The 11454-nt window shown below is 40.8% G+C and overlaps 1 protein-coding gene across 1 annotated transcript; it reads left to right on the forward strand.

Annotated features, from left to right (window-relative positions):
* The first annotated feature begins 6357 nt into the window (after nt 1–6357).
* Nucleotides 6358–9590, forward strand: LOC147604575 (uncharacterized). Its single transcript, XM_086794983.1, has 3 exons — nt 6358–6683; nt 7650–7823; nt 7907–9590. Exons 1-3 carry the CDS (start codon nt 6471–6473, stop codon nt 8972–8974), a joined length of 1455 nt encoding a protein of 484 aa, XP_086651109.1. The 5' UTR covers nt 6358–6470; the 3' UTR covers nt 8975–9590.
* The last annotated feature ends 1864 nt before the right edge of the window (nt 9591–11454 follow it).

The following is an 11454-nucleotide window of genomic DNA, read 5'->3' on the forward strand; positions in this document are numbered from 1 at the left end:
GCTTGTGGGCATTTGAATTACTAAGAACTATTGGTTCTATCCTTGGTGCCTGTGGCATGGATCTGATGAGAGATTTTTTAACTCCCACACTAGCAATAACTAGCTACAACTATAAGAAGGCTTGATGAGATCAGGTATACAAGACACCACTCCCAAACACCAAACAAAACAACCACACAAACTGAAGGTCTTGGCTTGCCTCTCTCTTCAGCTCAATGGTTCTTGCTTAAATGCAGCTCCGGACACCTCATGATCCTGACAGCTCCTGAATCATACACCTTCCTAGTTCAGACGACTCCTAAACCCCCTTAGACACTCTTCTTGAATTAGAAAGCTCATGATTCTAATGTTTCTAATCCTAACACTTATCGCTTCTACTAGTTCTGATTCAGTCTTAATAAACATTATCCTTTATCATAAAACAGATTTCATTACGAAGGTCTTGGCTTGCCTCTCTCTTCAGCTTAGTAGTCCTTGCTTCCTCAGCTTTTACACTAGCTACATTTTCTTGCTTCAGATACTACCCTACTCTGGACAATCTTGCTCTACACAATCTTAATGTTACTAACTCTTGACCTGACCAGCTTCTAATCTGACAGCTCCTTGTTTGACGACTCCTTGTTTGACATCTTAGATTTAGATAGCTCTTAACCTAACACTTCTTTAGTCAGCTCTTCGTCTAGCCAAGCCATCACTAGGGCGATTGTCCACTTGGTCTAGCCAAGCCATCACTAGGGCGATTGTCCACTTCATCTAGCCAAGCCATCACTAGGGAGATTGTCCACTTCATCTAGCCAAGCCATTACTCAAACATACCAAGATAACACCCACATTTGATCTACAGGGATTAAGGTCTCAAGTGACCTCCTTCATGCAAGCATGTAGATGACATCCACACAACATTAATGCAACCTATGTGGTACCCCTTCTAGCCAAGCCATTACTCAAACGTACCAAGATAACACCCACATTTGATCTACAGGGATTAAGTCTCAAGTGACCTCCTTCGTGCAAGCATGTAGATGACATCCACACAACATTAATGCAACCTATGTGGTACCCCTTCTAGCCAATGTGAGGGTGTGACAGAACATTCCATAACAACACTAGTTCATATGCTTCAAGGATTCAACAAGGTTTCTTTAGTCTTTTTCCAAGGTCAACATCCTAGATGCCCTTTTCTCATAAGAAATTCCTCAATCACTACGAGAAGAATCATCTCAACCTCTCATAGTCTTAAAATACCAACCACCTTACCCAACTTATTAGGATTTAGATTTTAAATCAAGACTAAGATCCATGGAAGATATTCAAGTGCTAATAGGACAAGAAATAAGACTCCATTTCTTTCAATAATGTTCTCATCTTGGGTAAGATGTCAATAGGTTTTATAGTGGTCTTCAAAATTACCCAACTACCCAATAGGTATGATAGATGTTCTTCAATGGTATGATAGCGGTCTTCAAAATTACCTAATTGTAACTTTAGTGCTTCCAAGCACTCTTATAGTAGTTTCGATACCATGGTCTCTTTTAAGGTCTTAAATAGCACTCTAGAAGAATTTTACTTCACTAACATTATTTCACTAGCACTTCTAGTATTAAATGACTTTCTCAAGTTATGTCAAGTTCATATACTGTTTCAAGGACCAATCGTAGTAGATTTGTAAGGTTAACTTTCACTTTGCTTAAAGTGAGAAATGAATAAGCATCCACATATGAAAGTCAAGTGAATGGTACCCTCAAATCATGTATTGAAAACAAAATGTTAAACTAAGTGTTGAGGTCAAATAATATGAGTCCATAGGAGTACTAGACTCAAGAATCTCATTTCCAGACCCCTTAAAGGTAATCATTCAAGGGTAAATAAGGTGAGTTGTGTCTCATTTCTAGACCCCTCGTAAAGCAATCATTTCCAGACTCAAGAATCTCATTTCTAGACCCCTTAAAGGCAATCATTCAAGGGTCTATAAGGTGAGTTGTATCAAGAGTCCATAAGGTGAGTTGTGTCCTTTATCATTCTTTTTGTCTACCATTTTGATTCTAGCCTCATGATTATAATAAAAGACTTTCATGAAGGGCCATAGACATCTTGAATCTTTAATTAGGGAGCTTAGGTACAAGAGGACCACCGTGCCTAAGATCCTATTCTCTTTTACTAGATCTAGCTTTAAATCCATAAGCATAGCTAAAAGTACATTAGATGTTTAGTGTGGTATGAAATCTACATCTATATCTAGGATGAGCTTAGCCCTTTGAGAGACCCACTCGTGTCACCTTAAAAAAAGTATGAAAGGTTCTCCAAAAGAAAATTCCTTAAGCTTGAGATACATCTTCATAACTAGGTGTTTATCTTGAATCATATGTTCAAAAGCTATGCCTATTGCTCAAGTGTAAGAGACTAGCTTGGGCCATAACTAAGAGTATGAAATCATTCACAACCCATTTATACATTAAAACTTCTACTTATAGGTAATTTATTTTCTAGTTGCCCATATGTTCAAAAGCTTCGCCAATTCTCAAGGGTAAGAGACTAACTTGGGCCATAACTAAGAGTATGCAATCACTCACAACCCATTTATACGTCAAAACTTCTACTTGTAGGTAATATATTTTCTTAATTCAAGTAAACTTATCCTATGGGGGATATAGGCTTAAATAATGGAGTCTCTAAACTTTTGCCCATAGTCAAGGATTGGTTTCCAAAATTAAATATCACTTTATTAGCTTCAACTTTTCCATAATCATTGTAAGAATTAGGTTTTCTTAAATATAAGATTAAGAACTTATGTCTATATTAAGAACAAATCTATTTGAGGCTCGACTCTCCTAGCTTCTCCCACATGAAGTGTTATCTTGGGATCTTGAAATAAAAAGGCTATCTCATATATTTTTCATAACACGTCGCCTAGTTAATTGAGGGCTATGGGATAACCTTTGGTAGGCTATCCCATCTTCCTGCCACTCATTAATCCTAGGGAGGTGTGATAAGGTGGCCATAATACCTATGTGCAATTTTTATGTTGAGAAGACTATATATATTGAAGAAAACATAAAGAAATCCAATGTGTGTTGAAAAACAAGACGTTTCTTTATTATGTTTATATATTTACAAAAGACATTATGGTTTTAGATCTCAAAGTCTGTGTCTCAATCTCATGGAGCGACGACGATACAAATAAGATGACACCCCTTGCTAAACATAGATTGAAGCATGGCTATAGCAGCCATAACCATATGGTTATGGCTATAGCAGCCATAACCATATATGGAGTAATAAACTAACTAATAGCGTTGTACATTTGATAATGGAGTCTGAGACTATGGGATCGAGATCCATGAAGTACCAATTGTTGTGTAACTCCCAGCCTCTCTAAAATCATGATAAGGGAAATACTCCCTTAATCTGTTTGTCTATGCAAGCAAGAACCCATTGTCCCGACCACCACTTGAGTCTTTGCTGTGTTGAGGTGGGAAAGTAGATGTCCTTGGAATGTCTCGCAACCTCCACTTGAGCCTTGTAATCTCTAGAAGGAAAGGTGCTAAAAAGTAAATGCTATCATGTTGTCCTCTAAAATCCTTGGGACTTTGGTTAAACTCGGCCACATTATCTATTGAGCCATCTAAAAAAGAAACCTAGTAACAAAATTGTAAGTTTCAATTTTAAAATTCAAAAACCATGCTCTGACACCGAATGTGAGATCCCTACCCCCTAATTTCAAACTATTGGGCAGCGAAACTGTTCTATAGGGGTAGAGTGACTCACTCACTCAGGGACTACCCTACAATTTCTAGGAAGAGTAGCAATAGCTACACCCAAGGCTCAACTAGAAATGTTCCTCGACGCTGAGAATCATAGGCAATTCCTCCAAGTTAACTTCTAGCACTACTTATTTCTACTATCACTTTTCTACTCAGTTGCTTTTTTTTAACGCACATACACCTGATAAAATCTATGAACTGAGTCCACCCACATTTGATTGAGAGGGGTTAAGGTCTCGAGCGACCTCCTTCATGTAATGCACCTTGTGATAACATCCACATGACATCAGTCCAACCTATGTGGTACCCATTATTTCACTAGAACTTCTAGTATTAAATGACTTTCTCAAGTTATGTCAAGTTCATATACTATTTCAAGGACAATCATGGATTTGTAAGGTCAACTTTCATGCTGCTTGAAGTGAGAAGTGAATAAGCATCCACATATGAAAGTCAAGTGAATGGTACACTCAAATCATGTATTGCAAACAAAATGTTAAACTAAGTGTTGAGGTCAAACAATATGAGTCCATAGGAGTACTGGACTCAAGAATTTCATTTCTAGACCCCTTAAAGGCAATCATTCAAGGGTCTATAAGGTGAGTTGTGTCAAGGGTCTACAAGGCGAGTTGTGTCCTTTATCATTCTTTTTGTTTAGCTTTTAATTATAGCCTCATGAGTATAATAATAGACTTTCATTAAGGGCCATAGACATCTTAAATCTTTCCTTAGGGATCTTAGGCACAAGGGGACTACCCTACCTACCTAGAATTTACCTTTTTAGATAGTCCACAACTTCTCCTTTCTACAATATAAGCTTTTGAACTAAAGGTGCCACACATCTCACTCTAACTAATCTCTTATCTTAAGGTCATTTCTCTAATCTCCTTACATCAAAACTATGACTAGAACACCAAATTAACACTAAATTCCCAAGCTTCTCATTAGCCTTTACTTTCTCTTAATCATACCTTGCCATCATTATAGAATTACTTATGCATAACTCTTATCAATATAACTAAGAAGTCACTAGATTACTATGCATTTTTTACCACTTTTAGACATACCTACACTTATACAAATCGGTCACCTAATTGGTCACTCAAATCTAAGACAAGGGTTATGAGTTTTCATGTACAATTTCAACAAATTCCGATCTAGAATTTCCCATCCTCCTATGGGTGGAGCTAGGGTAATCTCTAATCACTTGACAACCCTTAAACTTCTAATCTTGACCACTAAAAGTAAACTATGGACAGACTGTAGGGTTATCATTCTCGATACTCAGTAAAGCAACATATAAGCTCCAACTCCATGAAAAAGTTTAAATATATTGATTTATCACAGAGAAGCTAGCTAGGATGAGAGTTTTGATTCAGAGAACACCTCATGAACTAAATTTTGTTTTAGGTTAGAATAGAAGACTAAGACAAATCTATTTGATCATTAAGGTTGTTGGAAGGGTGCTCTTAAAAAAGAGAAGATTCACTTATAGAGGTGAGATATGAGCAAAGGAAGTCTATTGTCTTTATTCTAGTTTCACTCATCAATCTTAAACTTTGGAATTGATATAATCCAAGGTTGAGCACATACCTAGATTACGAGTTATTAGTGTGTAGGTCGAGTAGTATAGGCTACTAATGCTACTAATTTCTAAACATGTTGTGTCAGGAGACATTGTGCACACGTGTTAGTAGGCTCATTACACACATGCTTGGGGTGCATGCATGTCCTACCATGATGGGGTTTGATGCTATCATGGCTAGACTTGCTGGACAAGTTTGGAACATGTGTAGTGAGAGGAATAAGGTCCATAAGGTCAGGTTTGGAGGCTGCAGAGGAGCATGCGAGGAAAGATAGGTTCAACTTAGCCAAGAACTTGCTCAATCTTGAAAAAAGCCTTTTCAAAATTGATGGGAGAAGGTCCCCAAGGCGGTAGCCTAGAGGATAAGACTTTGGACCTTTTGCCGAAGGTCTTGGGTTCAAATCCTCTTTGGGACATCTTATACTAAGGCTGTGTTCACGTGCAGGTGGCCACGTAGACAGCCATCCGTACTCCTTAGGTCGTCATTGTTCGATCATCATAGCGCTTGCTTCTACTTTCCTCTTCGGTGATCATGCGGCGACAACAGTGTGCAATGGTTACCCTTCAAGCTCACGCTCTAGATTGGGGACGATGGTTGCCATGGACATCAAAGATGATGACTCAACTTGCGACGCCCAATTCTACCAAAGCCGTGCAGGGTGTTCACTCCAATCGGCTGAGTGACTAACTTGTGGGGTTCGTCCTGCGGCTTGTCCATCGCCTATAAAGTGGCCAATATTTGGAAGGGTGGTACCCCCTTGTGGTACTTGGGAGGGGGTTAGTAGCCGGGTGAAATTCCCGTGTGCGACTAAGAATGGAATAAGGCCTCATGAAATTTATTTATTTTTTGATTGGAGAAGGAAAAATTCATCCTTATGAAATTCAAGATTTAGTGATAATTTTATAATTAGATTAAAGTAAAGAGGGCTTGGTGCGGGTGGGCGGCCATGACAAGTCCAATGTGTGAAACGGGTGATACTTTTCTACAACCTCATTGGAGGGAGGAAGATATGGTGGTAATAAAGGAAAACGGGGTTGCATTTTGCCCTGTGTGAGCAGGAGGGAAGGAGGCCTACATCAAGACAGGGAGAAGAAGCTGTCGCATCTTTGATCTCCTGCTTCTCATGGCGACCCATTTGGCGAGCTCGTCTGCCACTTCTACTCTAGCCTGTGATTGGGCAGGCCTCCGGCCGCGGGAGGCTTCCGCCTGCAGAGCATCGACAAGCAGCAGCAGGAGGCAGACCCCTCTTCCCTCCAGATTCGAAGTCCGCATGGCCGTCTCCGTGGAGAAGAAATATGTGACCCAGAAATCAGAAGAGATCTTCACCGCTGCCAAGGTTGGTTCTTCTTCTAATTTTCCCTATTTTTCAATTTGGGCGTATGATTTTCTTTTTCTTAATTACACTCTGATTCTCAGAATCTCCATCGTGGATTTGTGCCTTTTACAATTACATCCTGTTTTCCTGATTTGGCAGTGTGGGCTTATGCTTTTAAAATTACAGTCTATTTTGCAGCATATCTCCTCTTTCTCATTGTGGGTTTATGCCTCCTTTTCAGTGTGGGTTTATGCATCCCATTTTCCAAATTTCCCCATTCCTCCCATCTGGGTTTATTCTTTTCACCCCCTTGCAAATACATACATGCCATGAGGTGGTGTTGAGTGGGAGAACCCAGTGCCCACTTCGTCTAAATGGCTTGCAATCACAGAATCAACCTGCTTGTTGGTGTGGAACTGTGGTTTTTCTGATCGAGCTATTTTCAACAATTCCTCTATATGGCCTTCCATAAATATAGCAATGTAGATTAATGGCTTTTACCCAAGATGCCTCTCTTAAGCGTGTGTGTAAAGCACCTGTGTAATTGTTCAAAAGGAACACCCATTTGCATGGGACTTCAAAGTTCAACACTTTCCGTGGATGTCAGCTGCATGGCCCCACTAAAGTTGCCAAGTCATAGGATGACTTTTACAAATATTCATCCAGCTCGGACACCTGGGTCACACGTTGGACAGATTTGATTGTGAATCCAGCAAGTTTTGAACTTGTGAACCTCTGTCATCCAACTACTTGGCCCACACATCATGTGTGTCAAGAAAACCATTGAGAAAAACTTCATTCAGCTTGTCCATCTTGAGCAGATGAGGGGTCTGTGCAGCGGTGGCAGACACCCTTTGAGTGGCCGTGAAGGGGGTCTCAGATGGAGTTATTTTTCACTTTCTTTCATTTTTTTAGTTGGATGTTGATTATGTGATTGTATAGAATGCCTGAATCTATGCAGCTCTCTCAAGACCACTTTTAGTGCAGGACTTGATGCCTGGTGGTGTGAGCTCACCCGTAAGAGCCTTCAAGTCAGTTGGAGGTCAGCCTATTGTTTTCGATAGGGTAAAAGGATCTAAGGCATGGGATGTGGACGGCAACAAGTATGTTGACTATGTGGGCACATGGGGTCCGGCAATCATTGGCCATTCAGATGATGAGGTAATCTTGCAGTCTCATATTTCAGTCTCTTTCATGTAGCATGTGTCCTGTCTTCACTGCTATCAAGAGGTTTGTTGGCACAGGTGAATGCAGCCTTGATAGAAGCTTTGAAGAAAGGTACTAGCTTTGGAGCACCTTGCTTGTTGGAGAACACTCTTGCCGAAATGGTCATCAAGGCGGTGCCTAGTATTGAAATGGTACGCTTTGTCAACTCGGGCACTGAAGCTTGCATGGGCATGCTGAGGCTGGCAAGAGCCTATACAGGACGCGAGAAGATAATCAAATTTGAAGGTTGCTATCACGGCCATGCAGATTCTTTTCTAGTCAAAGCAGGAAGTGGGGTGGCCACTCTTGGCCTTCCAGACTCCCCGGGCGTCCCCAAGGCGGCCACTGCCGCTACTCTGACCGCGTCATACAATGACTTGGATGCTGTGAAGGAGCTTTTTGAGCTTCACAAGGGGCAGATTGCGGCCGTGGTCCTGGAACCTGTGGTGGGCAACTCAGGTTTCATTGTTCCCAAGCGGGAGTTTTTGGAAGGCTTGCGTGAGGTCACCAAAGCTGATGGGGCTCTTTTAGTCTTTGATGAGGTCATGACTGGCTTCAGGCTTGCCTATGGGGGTGCCCAGGAATACTTTGATATTACTCCTGACCTTACAACTTTGGGGAAGATCATTGGTGGTGGGCTGCCAGTAGGAGCATATGGTGGAAGCAAGGAGATCATGGAGATGGTTGCCCCAGCTGGACCCATGTACCAAGCAGGCACATTAAGTGGCAATCCCTTAGCAATGACTGCTGGAATTATGACTCTAAATCGTCTTCAAAATCCTGGAACATATGAGTATCTTGATAACATTACAGGAAAGCTGGTATCAGGGTTACTTGAGGTGGGACGAGAAGCTGGGCATGAGCTCTGTGGAGGCCATATCCGTGGTATGTTTGGTTTTTTCTTTACTGCGGGTCCAGTGTACAGCTTTGCTGATGCAAAGAAGAGTGACACACAAAAGTTTGCTCGGTTCCACAGAGGAATGCTTGAAAGGGGTGTGTATCTTGCCCCATCTCAGTACGAGGCCGGATTCACCAGTCTGGCCCACTCAGAGGATGACATTAAGTTCACAATAGCTGCTGCCAAGGATGTCTTCAGAAGTATTTAATTCTGGTCTTAAATATGATTTCTTTCCTGGATGAGTTTAGCTTATCAAGTGTCATAGACATCTTGCTTTGGTAGAGTTTTGAGTCTTTGATTGGAAGTGGTCCGACACTTTAGTGCAGGGGTAAGGTAATCTGCATGGACACCTACTTTTTAACAGGATTAGCTCTTTACTTGTCAAGATCTTAATAAGCATGTTCCATTGTCTTGTCGCGCTATAGGCAGCGTTTAGAAAGAGAGAGGGAGGGAGAAAACAAACTTCTGCAGACAGGTGAAGCCCACTGACAAGATGTCTGGCACGTATCCTGGACTGATTTATTTGTGTCCCCCTTTTTACAAGGCTGCAAGGACACAGGTTATCAATGATACCTCGACTCTCCTTTTCAACAAGGCTTGGTGGGCCAAGTGGTTGAAGCTCTTGCCTTGAATTGGTGAAGACGGTGGCCCGAACCCCACCATTGACTATGTCGGCAGTGCTTCTGGCCTGCCCATACCAAACAAGTTTCTAAGTCACACTGTCTGTGATTGCACAGGGATATCGGGCCCTTCTTCACATGTCTGAGGAATATGTAAAGATGAAAAGTGGCTGACATTATGTTTGAATGTATTTTTTCACGAAAGCAGGGCTTCTGTCTGGTAGACATGTGAATACTTCCTTACTGTGTAAATAAGTGTAGATTTGAGAGCTTTGGTGTGATATCACACCTCCTTGATGCAGATGATGATTGGCATATTCTCTACTTTTTGCCTGCACTTTTGCAGGCCTTCTGAGACTTGAGTCTGGCCTGCTTATGCATTTATTTCACATCCAAACGGTATGTGCTTATTTAAAATGATGTGCTGTGCAGGCACTTCACATAAATATAATAGATTGATAGAAAGGTATGATGGTACACTTACGTTAATTAGGCCTACCTATGACACATGGAACATGTTCCAACTAGTACACAAGCATGAAGTTCAAGGTGCTTGGAGTGCATGGGTGCTGTGTGTGCACAGGTGCGTGTGTTACAATCGCATGTATTACAGCTCGATCAGGGAATCTAAAGGGAATCATGTTAATGTATGTCCAGGTAGATGAGGATACTTCACACGCTTAATTTTTTAAGGTGTTATTCCACTTAGATGAAAATGGGAGCCTGACCTAAGTGTTGTACCATTTGCAAAGAATGTGTTTATGTTTAAATCTGCCACTTATTTTAAGGAAATTCTTCTATTTTACAATCCAAAGTAAAAAAGGAGGAGCTCAAGAGTGTCCAAACCCCAACAGCCATTTATGGTGTAAAATGCCCACAACCAAATTGAAGAGATGCTCTCTCGCTCTCACTCTCGGAATGAGATTCACAAGCTTCCCAAACTTAACACAAGCGCAAGCGTATTTGGGACATTTGCCATCTAGGCTTTCTCCAGCACAAAGGATTAGCATTCGAGTTGGTGAGTGGAAAGGGCTACACTAGTGAAAATCAGTCAGGCCCAGTAGGCCATTGAACCAAGAAGCCTTTGGGACCCTATAATCATCTAAATCATCAATTTACCTCACTAAAGGATTGTACTTTAACCAAGAAGCTTCATTTATGTCCAACTACCATTGAGATTCCAGGCAGGAAACCATGGACAACAAGTAGACCCGTAAGGCTATACGAGGCCATCTTTTTTTTATGTTCAATTGTGTGAACTGTATCGTTCGTACTTGCTTTTTAATCTAATTCTTTTACTTTTCAATTTAGTTTTTCTTGTGCTATGTCCCGTTATAGTTCTATGACTAAGTCTCTTGCTTATCTTGTGGTGTCCAATGCTAACTCTTTTACAAGTTTGTGAAGTTTAAGTGGATCAAAGCATATTCTTAGTTAAGATTTGTGTCTTGAATTAATAGGGGGAATGTAGTCCAACAAGCTTAGTAAAACATTAGAATCCAAGAGTTAGTAGAAGGAAGAAATTAAGAGCAAAAATGAGAAATCTACTTAGTAGAATAAAGCATAAAAGAAGTCCAAGATGGAGCATAAAAATGATGTAAATGGAAGGTACTATAAGAGAGAAAAGAACCCCTAAAACAGGACATTTAAGACCACAGGAGCGAAGTGAACACAGTTGAGCAGGAAGAGAGGGATTCCTCACCATATGTTAGTCTCAGAGAAGATAAACAAGATGAAATTTTAGATGTACTTAAAGAAAGTGTGAAAGCATTAGGAGAGGAGCTGTTGGAAGAGGCCGAGATATTGTAAACTATTCCAATTAAGGAGAAGTGTCAAGAGAGATGGTTCCAACCAACACTCATCTTGCACTTGTTTATCTTCAACATAAATCTCAATATGCCCTACATTATGGGGAGGGGACAGTAGATGAAACGGATTTGATTCTCCCCCACACTCCTCAAAAGGGTGCAAGAGTAAGTGTTCACACACACACAAATTGCCTACTTAGACGTGCCATATTACATTCCATCATGTGCATGATCTCCTAGGTTCTTGAATGAACAACTTTTAG

Source organism: Cibotium barometz, chromosome 61 (assembly GCF_041138505.1).
Source record: "Cibotium barometz isolate CiBa-2024 chromosome 61, ASM4113850v1, whole genome shotgun sequence".
Classification (NCBI taxonomy): domain Eukaryota; kingdom Viridiplantae; phylum Streptophyta; class Polypodiopsida; order Cyatheales; family Cibotiaceae; genus Cibotium; species Cibotium barometz.